This window comes from Neoarius graeffei, chromosome 25 (genome assembly GCF_027579695.1).
Source record: "Neoarius graeffei isolate fNeoGra1 chromosome 25, fNeoGra1.pri, whole genome shotgun sequence".
NCBI classification, from domain to species: domain Eukaryota; kingdom Metazoa; phylum Chordata; class Actinopteri; order Siluriformes; family Ariidae; genus Neoarius; species Neoarius graeffei.
This window is the reverse complement of record NC_083593.1, coordinates 31380362-31396147: the sequence shown is the minus strand read 5'-3', so window position 1 is coordinate 31396147 and position 15786 is coordinate 31380362. Positions and strand designations below refer to the sequence as shown.

Sequence of the window (15786 nt, the reverse complement as noted above, 5' to 3'; positions counted from 1 at the left end):
ACTCTTTGTCTTTCTTTCCTTCTTGTTAGCACACTTACTCACTCGCTCGCTCACTCGCCCCACGCTGGTCCAGTCTTTGTTCTTTGGAGCACTTTTTATCTGTGTGACTGCAAAGCACGGTGTGTGTGTGTGTGTTGTATGTTTGTTTGGATTTGGATGTGTGTGTGCTGGAGATGGACTAAAGTGTGGGACTGAGAGGTTCAGAGTCTCTGAAGAACCACAGCTGTAGAAAGCAGGGTGTGTGGATCAGGACTCAGAACGGTAAGTGGGTACTGTACACTGAATTGCACAGGTTTCCTGTGTGTGTGTCTCTGTGTGTGTGTGTGGTATGCATGTGAGCTGTTACTAATCCTTCATCATGTGTGAGGTAGCTGTAGTGTAAATCTGTGCCAAAGTGCAGTCTGAGAGCTTGTTCTCCTGCACACATTTTATTCTTGGTTGAGATTAGGTCACTGTTATTTTCAAGATCTATTTTTAGAATTATTCCTATGGCAGTTCCTTATTTCTATCATGCTGTAGTCTACATTTAAATGACTTTTTTTCATTAATGTGTCTCACAGATGAGCCAAAATAAAATGAGATGCCATGATTCTTTCTTTTTCCATGCATTTTAAACAAATAATGCTATAATATTACTCTTAAAGACATTAGATAATTATAAGGGAGTCGTTTAGTCTTTTCCTGAAGTCTCTCAAAAATGTGCTTGCTGCAGTTGTTCTGTCTTTTTTCCTTTCTTCCCCTCTCTCTCTCATTCTCTATTTTTTTCTCCCTGCTTTGGAGATCTAGAAAGTGCACTGTATGTGAACCTGGGGCTATTTGAACTGGTTGATTTATTGATGATTTGTCGGCTGATTATTTCATATATTTATGGGATAACTGATATTTTTGATCTTGTGATGCCAGTTGGTTGATCCCCTAAAGGAAAACAGCTTTGTACAAAAACGACAGCTTTTATTTAAAAATTAAAACAGACAAATTGGTTCATTTTGGTTACTAAGGTTAGGGGTGTGTGTGTGTGTACTCCGATTGTCATCGAAATACTCTGGAAACTGATATGATCATCGCCCACTCAAACTCATCACTTTGCTCTAAACCTTCTGGTACATCACTTTCTACAATAATTACAATGTCTACAATTATCTACAGTATGCAAAGTTATTGAATCAGAAATAAAATGGTGTTAGATGAGTCTCTGTCAGGATCTTTTGCCTGTGGGGTGTAGTAGTTAAAGTTTTACCTTGCACAGTGTTTACTTCTGTGTGACTGGCTTGTCCTTTCTGTAATCTACCAATCTCTACTGAAGGTCATGATTTCCAACCGGCCTCTGTATGGTGTATTTACTGCAGCACATGTTCTTCTCTCTACAACTAAAGGTCTCAGATCTGACCTTTAGGGGCTTTATAACACATTGGAATATGATGATCAGTCCCTGTTTGGATAAGTTTTGTAAAATGCAAAAACTCTTGTAACACTGTCAGGCTTAAGATTGTTGCATAAAAGTCCTAATATGTTTATTCTTGGTAAGAAGGAATGGCTTAGGGATTTAGTGCTGTGACATGGGTTTGGTTGGCATTCTATGGAAGCGTTCTCATCTAAACTGACAAATCTAGTTACTCGTTTTATTTTTCAAGGGGTCAGCTCACCTTTCTCAGAAGCCTCTGCATTGTGAAGCGAATTGCCATTTTCGATGCCATCAATATTCTACAACAACACGCAAACAATCCTCAACAATATGGAGACATCCTAGGCCATAGATCTTAAATCGCAATGTGAAATTGAAGGTATTTTTTCAGAGTATTTATAACTTTAAATTCTTTCAACCAATCCGTTCAATCTCCTTGTGGTTATTCTGTTGTAATGGACCAGAACTGGCCTCAGCCAGCCATGAAGGAAAGAAAATATCAGGCATATTGTGTTCAAAAGTTCCATCCATGACACTTGAATGAAGAATGTTTGATATGGGCTTCAAAGGGATCACTGAGAATGAATTTGTGGAGGTTTTGCTCCAGTGCAAATTCTGGATTCTGGGAAGGGTGAGCTAGCTCCTTTAAGTAGTCATAATGTGTTAAAATGTGATAATTATATGACAATGCAGCTGTCGCCTCACAGCAAGAAGGTCCTGGGTTCGAGCCCCGTGGCCAACGGGGGCCTTTCTGTGTGGAGTTTGCATGTTCTCCCCGTGTCTGCGTGGGTTTCCTCCGGGTGCTCCGGTTTCCCCCACAGTCCAAAGACATGCAGGTTAGGTTAACTGGTGGCTCTAAATTGACCATAGGTGTGAATGTGAGTGTGAATGGTTGTTTGTCTCTGTGTCAGCCCCGTGATAACCTGGCAACTTGTCCAGGGTGTACCCCGCCTCTCGCCCATAGTCAGCTGGGATAGGCTTCAGCTTGGACCCTGTAGAACAGGATAAGCGGCTACAGATAATGGATGGATGGACGACAATGCAGAAGGGTGACAAATTAAAGATAAAAACAACATAAAGTATTTTTGTAAGGTGTTCGACCACCAGAAGCCTCTAAAACAGCTTCAGTGTGTCATAGATTCTACACATCGCTGGAACCATACTGGAGGGACGAACACCATTCTTCCAAACGATATTCCATTAATGAGTGTTTTGATGATGATGATGATGATGGTGGTGGTGGTGGTGGTGGTGGTAGTGCTGTCTAACATGCCCTTCCAAAATCTTGCAAAGGTATTCAGTTGGATTGTAATCTGGTGACTGTGAAGGCCACAGGCCATATATAAGTTACATCAATCTCCTACTCATCAAGCCACTGAGTGAGGTCCTTGTGCCCTGTGGATGGGGGCAGGGACATCCTGGAAGAGACCATTCCCTTCAGGATCAAAATGTTTTATCCATCCATCCATTATCTGTAGCCACTTTATCCTGTCTTACAGGGTCGCAGGCGAGCTGGAGCCTATCCCAGCTGACTATGGGCGAGAGGCGGGGTATACCCTGGACAAGTCGCCAGGTCATCACAGGGCTGACACATAGACACAGACAACCATTCACACTCACATTCACACCTACGGTCAATTTAGAGTCACCAGTTAACCTAACCTGCATGTCTTTGGACTGTGGGGGAAACCGGAGCACCCGGAGGAAACCCACGTGGACACGGGGAGAATATGTAAACTCCGCACAGAAAGGCCCTCGCTGGCCACTGGGCTCGAACCCGGACCTTCTTGCTGTGAGGCGACAGTGCTAACCGCTACACCACCGTGCCGCCCCTGAAATGCTTTATCATAGCTTAAAAGTGTTCAGTCAGAATAATTGTACTGATTTGCAGTAACACTTCCCTCTAAAGGGACAAGTGGACCAGAGTCTGTAATGTTGATGAAACTTTGACATCTTCATGAAGCGCTATTATTATTTACTTTTCCTCTTCGAAGGCAGGAAACATTTTGACAATTCAAGTCTATACTCTTTCAATAACTTTTCTATACTTGAATGTTGCTGAAAACTTGCTGTAACAAGAAGCTTACTAAGGAACATTCTGTGCTTTGAATAACTCCAAAATCTGATCCCTATATCCCTGTTTTCACGCTGCTCAGTAACCTTAAGAAGAAATTTTCCTAACCTTCTTTAGGTCCTTTGTAATAAACCTCTTTCTGCAGTCATTCCACTGGTAAATTGGTCTTACCGCTGTCTTTAGTGCAGTACTGCTGCACTGTTCTTTGAGAATGAAGTGTGTGTGTGTGTGTGTGTGTGTGTGTGTGTGTGTGTGTGTGTGTGTGTGTGTGTGTGTGTGTGTGTGTTTATTGTGAAACCAGAGACATCAGGATAATGAGCAGTTTGTCAGTGTAGACCATTTCTTTCTGTTGGCAAGCTGTCATGCAGATTTATTTTAAAAATATGCAGATGATCCGTTTTGCTGCCTAGTGCATTAGGTTTTGAAGATATAACTATGTTTGGTACAGCTTTTTTCTGCGAGCTTTGTTTGTAAATGTAAACCATGATTTGCATTCCACTCAAAATGTCGAAAATAATAGCATGAAAACAAGAAACAAATTGAAGTGTGAAATGTGTTATGAATGACAGGAAGCGTTTAGTCTTGTTGGGTTTGTGACTTGTAATTTTATAGTCTATCTGCAACTGACATACAAAGTGAAAAGTCATTATTACAGTGGTGCTTTTTGCAACATTGAACTGATTTTAATGGAAGACGTACAAATGTTATTGTAATGCAGATGGTAAAAAGGATGGTAAAAAGGAACTCTCACAAGTCTGTGTTTGTGTGAACGCTGGTTTATTTCAGTCAGGGCGAGATACAGTGGGTTGCTGGTTTGTTGGATGCACTTTCTAAGATGGTCGAACTCTATTATCTTAACAGTTGCTCTATATCAGTAGTGATCTCTAGTAGACAAGAATATATTCTCTCTCTCTCTGGCTGTACTGTGATGGTGGTTTGACCTTGGGCAAGACAGAGCAGTACACTACTGCTGTCAGAGCTCAAATTCAATCGGACTGTGTATTGATGTCGTGTATTGATCCTCACGGGCGCCACATCTCTGCAGTTCAACATCTTAAAGGACAAACTCCAAAAAGACCCCAGATTATCTGTCAGTTTTCTCCCTTTGAACAACTAGTGTACTTTGTGTATGGCTCTCCCGTTTGCAGTGCACTCTGTCTGAGATGAGAGTGCATGAGTAAATATGTGTGTAAAGGTTAGTAGCAGTAGTGTGTTGACAGGAGAGTGTTTGTTTGTGTCTGTGTTCTCAGAGTACGGGCGTTTTGAGGCCAAGATTCATGACCTGAGAGAGCAGATGATGAACCACAGTATGAGCTCCGGATCAGGATCCCTCCGAACCAATCAGAAACGCTCCCTCTATGTCAGGTACAGACATGCATCAAACTGCATGACACTGCTCAGTTAATGTACTCACATATGACACACAAAAATGTATATACGCACTGTGTATAAGAATATATGAAGCACAGCTTCAACGCATAGGTCTGTCAGTAGGTATATACTCTCACACAAATTCACTTACGCCTAAACTTTTTTTTTTCAGCCATTCTGCCTCTGTAGGTGAAAGATAAATGGCCTATAGCATAGTGCCTTGCTGATAATGTAGGTAATATAGAATGGGGAGAGGAGTCGAAAAAGAGAGCTTAGCTTGCTAAATGTTGATCCCGTTGGGACTCATTTACCTACTGGAGAGCAACAGCCTGGTGTCTCGAATGCTGTAATAGCTGAACAAGGCTATATATCAGCTTATGGCTGCACATGAGGCCCCTCTATTCTTCTCCATGTTCTAAACTTAACCCTAAACCTTAAACTTAACCCTAAACCCAAAGCCCAGCGACGACCAGTGACCATAGATTTTGATGGAACATGGCACTTTTCTTATATTATCACACTTATCTTATGCTATAGGCTACTATATAGTGAATTTTTAGAGTAATCCTGTAATATGCAGTTGCGAGTTGACAACATGATAGCATACAGTCTAACAGCTCATTTTGAGTGGTTTTAGATGTACATTTGTTCATCTGTGTTCAATACAATTAATATTGTTTTACATAACCAGATTATCCAGGTTTCAGCAAATCTTCCAACCCTACTACCTCACAAAAGTAGCCCAAGAAATTTGGGAAATGAAAAAGACAGGACATATTCAGATACCTTGTATGGACTTGCACTTTGCATAAAATTATTCGATTTTATTCCAATCCTAGGCCAATCTGGCAACCCCATGAGCAGTCCTGTTTGCTACTCCTCTCTTCAGCATGGGGCAGTATGATTCCTGCCCCAGTGGGCCTCATTATTTAAATCATTGGTCACTTAGAAGAGATCATTAACATTTCAGCTGAATTTAAAATATATGGAGTTGTGACAAATGACTTCATAACTAAGGACTTTATTAGCTATGGATGTGTGAGGAAGGAGTTCTTCAGTGAGACTCGATCAGCATGTACACTCACTGGCCACTTTATTAGGAACATCCATACACCTGCTATTTTATGTAGTTCTCTAATCAGCCAATCCCTTGACAGTAGCACAATGCATAAAATCATGCAGATACAAATCAAGAGCTTCAGTTAATGCTCACTTCAAACATCAGAATGGGAAAAACCGTGACCTCTGTGACTTTCACTGTGGTATGAGTTTTGGTGCCAGATGGACTGGTTTGAGTATTTGAGAAACCGCTGATCTCCTGGGGTTTACATACAAAACAGTCTCTAGAGTTTATACAGAATGGTGCGAAAAATAAGAAATATTGGGTGAGTGACAGTTCTGTGTGTGGAAACGTCTTGTTGATAAGATAAATCAGAGGAAAATGGCTAGATTGGTTCGCGTTGCCAGGAAGGATGTAGTAACTCATATAATCTCTCTTTACCACTGTGGTGAGCCAAAAAGCATCTTCTGCGACAGGAGAAAACCACATTGGGTTCCACTCCTGCCAGCCAAGAACAGGAATCTTAGAATCAAGAACACGTTCCTATTAAAGTGGCTGGTGGGTGTATTTGAAAATAAGCGCAGTTTCACAGACTCCAACTTAAGGGCAGGGGCTGGGGGAGATGGGCCACTTACTTCTGATTAGAGGGCATTAAAATTCTTTTTTTATGTAAACTTCATGATGTAGAGAAGTACCATACGGTCAACTCTACGTCAGCATCGGTCTTGCAAGGTTGAGGAAGATTTTAACCAGTAGATGGTGTTTTGAACCATTTTCAACCCATAAAATGTCGATTTTTATAAAAATGATAATTTTGTCAATATGAACACCAAGATTGATGTGTTTTATCAAAGTACAGTCATATAATTTAGTTTACAGTTCATAAAACACATTTAAGCCTGCAGGACCTCTTTAAATTTATCTCTGCGCCTAAACAAAAAAATCAGACCAATCCTAGCCCTGGGGTCTAATCTTAAAGCTAAACCAAAGCATAAGCTTAATCCCAAACCTCAACCTGGACCTGAGCACAGTCCTAATCTAATTAAACCTTATGGGGAAAATTGCTTATTTAGGGTTTTTTTACTGTTGATTTCACCCCAGCATATGCAAAAGTGTGAGCGGCAGCAAAAATTGATTCTCTCTTATAATGCTGTGGTAAGGAGCTTTACGATATTTTGACATCAAATATAAGGACAATGCAGTCCTTATGAATGCATGCATTTAGTATGTGCTACACACACAAACTCATGAGTTGATGAATATAAAAGTCGTAAAATGTTTTGATGAATATAAAAGTCCTCAACACACACACACACACACCAAAAAAAAAAAACATAAACAGAATTCACTTTTAAAAACGTATGTAGTTTAACACAGAGCCACACAAACACAAAATTAAATATTTACTTATAAAACCAGAAATATTCATGATCTTTTTTTTTGCTCTAATAGGTTTCATTAGTGCGCTTGCACACAATAAAACTATTGTTCTTCTTAAGTTTTATTAGTGTGCTTGCAAAAGCACACTATTGTTTTTCTTAAGTTTTATTTTTATTATTATTATTCCGTTTCACCCGTTTTTTGGATCCACTCCTCCTCCTAGGGCTTTCGAGATAGAGACACCATTCCAACGCTGAAACGTAGGGCCTGATCTGGAATGGCGTGCTTGTTAAAATGGTTGCACTACCCCTTGTCGTTCGTTTGGTATTCCCATTTTTCGGCAAAATTCTGTGCCATTGAAATGAATGGGTAGAACTTTGGAGTGATGATGTCATAAGGAGCTCCTCCACTCTAGTATGCTAGCTGTTAGCATGTTAGTATGCTAGCTGTTAGCATGTTAGTATGCTAACTGTTAGCATGTTGGTATGCTAGCTGTTAGTATGCTAGCTGTTAGCATTACCATGTTGGCATGCTAGCTTTTAGCATGCTAGCTGTTCTGCTACAGCTCAGCAAGCACACTGCATTTTCTCTGCGGAAATGGAGTCTAGTTTTTATTATTCCGTTTCACCCGTTTTTTGGCTCCACTACTGCTCCTAGGGTTTTCGAGATAAAGACACCGTTCCAACGCTGAAACGTAGGGCTCGATCTGGAATGGTGTGCTTGTTAAAATGGTAGCACTACCCCTTGTCGTTCGTTCGGTGTTCCCGTTTTTCGGCAAAATTCCATGCCATTGAAATGAATGGCTGGAACTTTGGAGTGATGATGTCATAAGGAGCTCCTCCACTCTAAACGTTAGAGTGGGAGCAGCAGAAAAAAAATAAAACTGTCATTTTACAGCCAAAATCCATGTTTTAAACCCTGTAAAACCTCTGAATTAAATTGAAAAACATATAAAATGGTGGAGAGGAGATTTCACTGCACAAAGCGCAGTGAAATCTCCCTTCAAAATAATGTGAAAGAGACTTTGAGCCAGAGAAGGAGTGAGAGCTGTTGACCAAAGCCATTTAAAACAAGGATTTCAGAGCACAAAGCGCTCTGAAATCCTTCTTTTAAAACATGAAACTGTATGACAATGTGTATTGGTGGGGATAGTGATTGGGTGAGAGAGAGATGTAGAGAAAGAGAGAGAGAGAGAGAGAGAGAGAAGCAGAGATTGTGGCTTCATTTGAGCAAGCACACTCCAGCAGTTTCTGCAGAGGAAATGCAATCTAGTTATTCATGCACTGTTTATCATCACAAAACATACTTAACAGTAGCATACGCATGTTACCATAGGAACAGACCACCTCAATCCACCTCTATTTTCTGCACAGATATCACTCTGTGGTGTGTGTGGGTGGGGTGGGGGGGTTATTGCTGACAACAGTATCGCATGGTAGACCTCTCCACTGCATGAGTAATCCAAGAGGCTAGTGCAGTTACTGAGCCCTTACTCCATCGACACACCACTGTACATCTCTGATATCTCTATGTATTTCCACTGGTCTTTGGATGAACGTGTCTGACTGTAGGTCATGTGTGTGCATATCAGTATGTTGAAGTCTTGATCTTTACTATTTTTACTCATAATGATAATGTGGAATTAGCAAGCAGTATATCTTTGTGACATTCAAAAAAATCTTTGTGCTCCTCTAATACCCCGCTCTTGTTGATGCCATCTTGAAGAATGACATAGGAACAGAGCTTCAAGCTCAATTTTGAGTCTATAATGTGGAGATCATACAGTATGTTGTACATTTTAACAGTTATTCTACGAAATCGAGTTGTACATAAGCTGATAGCCATGGTAAGCCATGTACGATGAGATTGAGTGGAATAATTGTTCTATTCTATCCACATTCACTGGATTTTGAGAAACAGAGCATTTTTATTTTTTGCAAATTTGATAAATAAAACTTTATGCAAAATGTCAGATAAAATCATTTCCACTTGCTTTCTTTCTTTTTTGTTTTTTTGGGGGGGTTCTCCTTCTTCTTCTCTCTCTTCTTCTTCTTCTTTAGGGTTTTTTGGTGGTTGACAAACCAGCTTATAAAGGTGCATTGCCACCACCAACTGGACTGGAGTGTGGAACAGGTGATTTTTTTTTTTGGGGGGGGGGGCTATATTCTTTGAGCTATTTAACAATTTTTGAGATTTTGTTTTCGAATAGAGTTTTTATTTCGTCCTCGGTTGGTTCAGCAACACGCGCCGCCATTTTGTTTTTCTCTACTCATGGTATATAAGCTGACAGCCTAATAGCAGAGTAGCCAATCAGACGATTGCTCATATCCAGTGAATGTGGATAGAATAATTATCAGTATGTTTTATAGTCATTAATGAGTTGTTAGACTGTTAAGGATTTAAAAAAGCCAGTAAATTGTTTTGTTTCCTTTTGTAGTTTAACAAATTAATACTGAAGCTTGATTTTTCTTATGTTTGGGCGTACCTTGATTTTTTTTCAAGTCGTTATTCAGCACACTGTTAGTATTGATTTAATTAACCTTAGAAGAAGTTTGTTATAGTCACACTTTATCTGAGAAATATTATACAGTGTTCAGAACATGGTCCGTGAGTGTTTATAATAGTCTCTTCTGTTTTGTCATTGCTATATATGCAAATGATGGATTGTGTAAAGACATGAATAATCATCTATTTTTGGAGGCATTTTCTTGCAGTGTATGCATATATATCACGCTTCAGTATGTGTGTCATGGGCAGGATCTATAGTGTTTTGGTGGCAGAGAAAGGCAATAGCATGTTTAGATGTAATTCGCTTTTTCCTAACATCAGAATATTTGTGTGTCTGGGTAAAATGCATGATTAATGACTTGTCTCCATGAGTTCATTTGAAGCTTAGGTAGACTGATTAAATATTCTGTATTTAGCTCATGCACTTTGATGCTGTTTGAAATAGGAAATAGGAGCAGAGCATTCTGAACCTAACGCACTTCTCATGAGTGTCAGTTTAGTGTATCCTAGGAATGTTTCAGGTGTTTTAATCAAAGTGGTAACATTTTAATAGGGGCGGGATGTCTGAAACAAGACTGTCAATGATGGTGTAGCTCACTCTGGCCCCATCTAGTCCAGATCTAAAGTGGGCCACCTTGCACAATAAATGTTGCAAGCAATATAAACTATATAAAAGCTATATATAGAAGCTATATACAGCCTAGGAATACCGACCTATTTGCCAGAAAGAATCCAAAATGGCGAGGAATTGACCGGGAAGAAGCAATTTTTTGTTGAACTGCTCATAAAGGCTTAATTAGTCCATAACTTCATGAATAATTGTAATTAAGCAAATCTGGGTAGAAGTTACAGTACCAGTCAAAAGTTTAGAAACACCTTCAAATTCAATGTTTTTATTTTTTTTATTTTTTTCCTACATTGTAGAACAATACTGAACTCATCAAAACTATGAAATAACATATGGAACATATGGAATTATATGGTAAACAAAAAAGTGTTAAAAAAACAATGTTTCATCTTTTAGATTCTTCAAAGTCATCACTATTTACCTTGATAACAGCTTTGCACACTACTGGCATTATCTGAACCAGCTTCATGAGGTAGTCACCTGGAATGCTTCTCAATTAACAGGTGTGTCTTGTCAAAAATTGAATTTCTTGCCTTCTTGATGCATTTGACACCATCAACCAGTAAAGAGTAAATAATAAAAATACAGTAAATAGCCCTGTTTGATAATTGTAGTAATCCATGTTATGTCAAGAACCGCTCAACTAAGTAAAGAGAAATAACAGTCAGTCATTACTTTAAGACACGAAGTGTCTTTTAGTTAATTAACATAAAGAAAAAACATCGAATTTGAAGGTGTTTCCAAACTTTTGACTGGTACTGTATATGCACCCTAGGTACCCCTACTTTCATGCCAGAAAGAATCAAAATCGGTGAAGAATTGAGGGAGAAGAAGCGATTTGTGTGGAAACTGCTCGTTAGGGCTTAATTACTCCATATCTTCATTATTAATTGTAATTATGCAAATCTGGGTAGAAGTTATATGCACGCCAGGCAGACCTACCAAAAAAAATAAATACCTACTCTGCCAAAAAAAATTAAAATCAGTGAAGAATTAAGAGAGAAGAAGCGATTTTCATGAAATGTGGATGATGCCAGACGAACGCTGGATAACACATGACAGCATAAGCTCATCGCCTGTCAGCTGGATGAGCTAATGACAAGAAAAGTTTTTAGTTTTTCATGAAAGCAGTGTCTCCTAGACCAAAACTGAATGAGCTCTCTCTCTCTCTCTTCTCTCTCTCTGATTTTCCTTCCCCTCTCATCACAAAGCTACAAAGAGCAAAACTCTATTACTGGTAACTGTTACTGGTACACCAGTATTTTTTTTTCGTTGTTGTATGGAACGTTAGTGCTTTGCATCACTTAGGTACAAGATAGACATGGCATAACCCGGACTTTCTATTAAACAAAAAACCTCTTAACTTCAATTCATGGAAACAAGCTAGAATTACACATCTCTAGCACCTTTTTCAGAACAACAAACTCATAACTTTTCAACAATTGGAAGAGAAATACAATTAGGAGAGGCTTCTTTTGTGGACGGCATCCCATGCCATTCCTCTGCAGTGTACGCCATATTGTGTCACGGGAAATAGTCACCCCAGTTTGGCTTTCTACTTCTGTAGATAACTGCAGTGAACTTGCATGCCGATTTTCTTCAACCCTTCTCATCAGAAGACGCTCCTGTCGAGGTGTTAACTTCCATGGATGACCTGGACATCTCTGTGAGATGGTTGCAGTTCCATCTTTCTTAACCCTCCTGTTGTCTTCGTTTTCTTGTATAGAGATCTTGCAGTCACGTGACCGGAAAGTCAACAGCCGCCATCTTGTCGGTAAAAAACACAGCTGAATACTGCTGCACTCGTGTACAGAATGGATCAATTTCAACCGACGGACTACACGGCTCATTTTTCTAATGAACAGATAACTAGATATATGTCTAAAATAAACGACCTACAGATTAGTGACCCTTATGGCTTACCGGACAGAGTTTTCACGACCGTGTCAGTGGATATTGAACTGCCAGAGGTGGAATACCCAGACGTGTATAATTACCTCATCAACTTTCCCTCGCTGTTCAGTGGTGAAGCACTGCGTGCTTATAAATCTCTGGACAGTTATCTTTACAGAAATTCAGGATTTGTCAGCGACTCAGATGTGGCATCTTGTAAACAAGAAAATAATCCTCATTGGACGGGTAAGTCACTTAAGTTTTACTAGTACTGATACTAGATGCACTGACCAGCCGATTATAGAATAAAATAGGGTAATTCCAGCTGTAATTCCAAATCGTCCATCTTGTTTACCATGGATCTGCCGTTGGAGAGGTAGAGGCTTAGCAGTGGAGATTTGAGTGGCTGTTTTCTGAGCTTAGTCAACAGGCCGGCTCTGCCTGCAGCCTCGCTTTTGCTTCCGCTCCCGGCGCCGCCTCCTTCGCTTTGCTTCCGATAACAATCCACAGAGACCCCGCTGGTCTCGCTATCTCGTCCGGAATGTTGTGCATGCGATGGAAATCGCTACAAACCGTCATTTTCTGCTGGAAACCAATGTCCAGTAAGTCCATACGGTTGTAGTGGATATTAAAGTCCGATACAGACGAACAACACGCAAAAATACACACAAAAAACATAAAAAACGTGCACAGGTAGGGAGAGCTTGTAGCCGCAGCCGTTGTAGTAGAATTGTATATAGTAGGGTTTTCCAGAAGAAAAGGTAGAAGTAGAACCAGAAGTAGAAGTAGTAGGCGGAAATATGGCGTTTGACCGACAAAATGGCGTCTGTCACAATCTGGATCGGCTGTGACGTCACATGCAAGTGCTCCATACACCCCTTGTTAAACACAGTTTTGGGTCATTTTTGACCCGAAGACAACAGGAGGGTTTTAAATTTTTGTACCACTTTTGCTACAGTCTTCTGACTGATAAGTAAAGATTTGCTGATCTTCTTGTAGCCTTCACCTTTGTGGTGTAAAGAAATTATTTTCTTTGGGGAATTCTGCAGAGACAAGTTGAGCATCACTCTCCATCCAGCATCCAGTCACTCAAAGGTCATTGTTGAAGAATGGAAAAAGATTGATGTTGCAAAATGTCGCCAACTTGTTCATTCCATGCCTAGAAGACTTGGTGCTGTCATTAAAAATCATGGAGGCCATACAAAGTTCTAGATGTAGTAGTTTTTGTTGTGGGGTGTACTCATTTTTGCACCACCCTAATTTGAGTAAAACTGAAAAATGTGTAATCTAAGTTACATTATTAACCTTACTGTCACATTATAAGTTAAACAGATGTTATATTAAACTTTGTCTTGTCAACATTTTGGAAATTGCTTGTGTTCATTGAGATATTGTTTAAAATGTTACTTTTCAAAGGGGGTATACTCATTTACGCTGAGCACTGTATATGGAAAAAATAACATTTCAAAACCAACCCTCACATTTCAAAAATGTTTGGAATTCCTTTATAATAGCCTTAGATTAGGGCGGCCCGGTGGTGTAGTGGTTAGCACTGTCGCCTCACAGCAAGAAGGTTCTGGGTTCGAGCCCAGTGGCTGACGAGGGCCTTTCTGTGCGGAGTTTGCATGTTCTCCCTGTGTCTGCGTGGGTTTCCTTCGGGTGCTTCAGTTTCCCCCACAGTCCAAAGACATGCAGGTTAGGTTAACTGGTGGCTCTAAATTGATCGTAGGTGTGAATGTGAGAGTGAATGGTTGTTTGTCTCTGTGTGTCAGCCCTGCGATGACCTGGCGACTTGTCCAGGGTGTACCTCGCCTCTCACCCGTAGTCAGCTGGGATAGGCTCCAGCTTGCCCGCGACCCTGCACAGGATAAGCGGTAACGGATAATGGATGGATGGATGGATAGCCTTAGATTAGATGGTATATGTTGCTGAACTGGTCCATAAATGGCCACAGCAACAAGGTAGGCTTGACTGTTGATTTTGTTGGTATTTGCTGCTGACTTGTCTATTTGTCTGTTTGTGCTTGTATTTCGTGTGTGTGTGTGTGTGTGTGTGTGTGTGTGTTTAGGTCTATGTGGGATAGTGTGATTTATTTATTGATGGTTCTCCATTTTTTATTAGTCTTGCTTTTTTTAAACTTTGTAACTGATTGTTTTAAATCAACAGAAGGAAAAAAAGGTACAAGATAGAACTTTGGTTGTGTCATAGAAGTAATATGGTCTGAGCATTACATTACGTTCTGCCACTGCCGCTTCATTTTTTCAGTGTGAACCGCACGTGAGCAAAACATTGTGGTATAGTCCAAGAGCTCCTCTAAACTTCTTTGGATGGGCAGTGGTTCTCACTTTTTCGCTTTGTGTTTGGAACTTTTTTTTTGTAGGAGTATGTATGTTGTCATTTAAACTTTAGGGATTCTAGCAAAGAGTATAAGAACCATTTGCTTGACAGAAGCTTTTATTTGAAGAGTGTAGTGTTGTTGCATTGCATTCCGGCAAACCAACACATCAGAAACGAGTAACTAATTCTAACATATCTCTGTTCAGGAAATTTCAGCACTGATTACTTTCTCAATCTGACAAAGTCATTACTGGTGTGTGTGTGTGTGTGTGTGTGTGTATAATGAGAGGATTTTATTGCTATTGCAGCTCATTGTAGCTCGAAAATGGACTCAGGCCAGTCATTGTCTTATTTTTCATTGTCTGTTTTCTGTGTGTGTGTGTGTGTGTGTGTGTGTGTGTGTGTGTGTGTGTGTGTGTGTGTGTGTGTGCGTGTGTTACTGAGTTTTAAATGCCATTTCTTAATCCCATGTGCCTCCAATGGCCCCGATCTCAACCCCTTTTAACCTCTTGCCATTGGGTTTTTCACATACAATATTAATTCAGAACAGACTGAGATCCTGGTTCTGTGTTCTCCATATCCTGTATGTAATTGTTCATTGAGAATCAGATTTCATTCATTATTCTGTGAATGCAAGCGCTCCTTATCTAAATCAGGCTGAATGAGAGCCCAGAGCTGGAATAGTAACAGCTGAGTGACTCACCAGCACCAGAAGGAAAGGAGCAGGCAATACAGACCAGGAACATACACACTGAGATGCACTACAGAATGTTGGACTTTGAGATTTGGCAATCAATATCTCTTTGTTGTTCAACTGTAATATTAATTAGTGGTTTCCTCAAGTGTGCTAGGAGGAATTTTGGGCCCCCTAACAGAGTAATGCAGATGTCTGCTTTGTTAACTTCAGAGCCCGAGATTTACCCTCTTTACGACACCCCTGGCTTTTTCTAAGAAAGCCAGTTAAATATAAGCTAGCATTAAGTTACATTTAAATTTATTTCTGTTCATGGTCTGCCTTAATTTCTTCATTCTTGTTGGATCCGGTGATAATTTATTAAAAGTTTTTAATGAATTGTGAGGTTGGCTTTCTTCTGATAATGTCAGTAGGCGTCAGGTTTCCAGGGAGATTTGAC

The 15786-nt window shown here is 40.0% G+C and overlaps 1 protein-coding gene across 11 annotated transcripts in view; it reads left to right on the top strand.

Annotated features, from left to right (window-relative positions):
* dlg2 (discs, large homolog 2 (Drosophila)) overlaps nucleotides 1–15786 on the top strand; it is a 450021-nt gene that overhangs the window by 399537 nt on the left and 34698 nt on the right. For all 11 annotated transcript variants that reach the window (XM_060909120.1, XM_060909125.1, XM_060909124.1 and 8 more), the window contains one exon: nucleotides 4727–4841. In XM_060909120.1, coding sequence (XP_060765103.1) covers nucleotides 4727–4841 — 115 coding nt within the window. The remainder of the gene's footprint in view (nucleotides 1–4726; nucleotides 4842–15786) is intronic.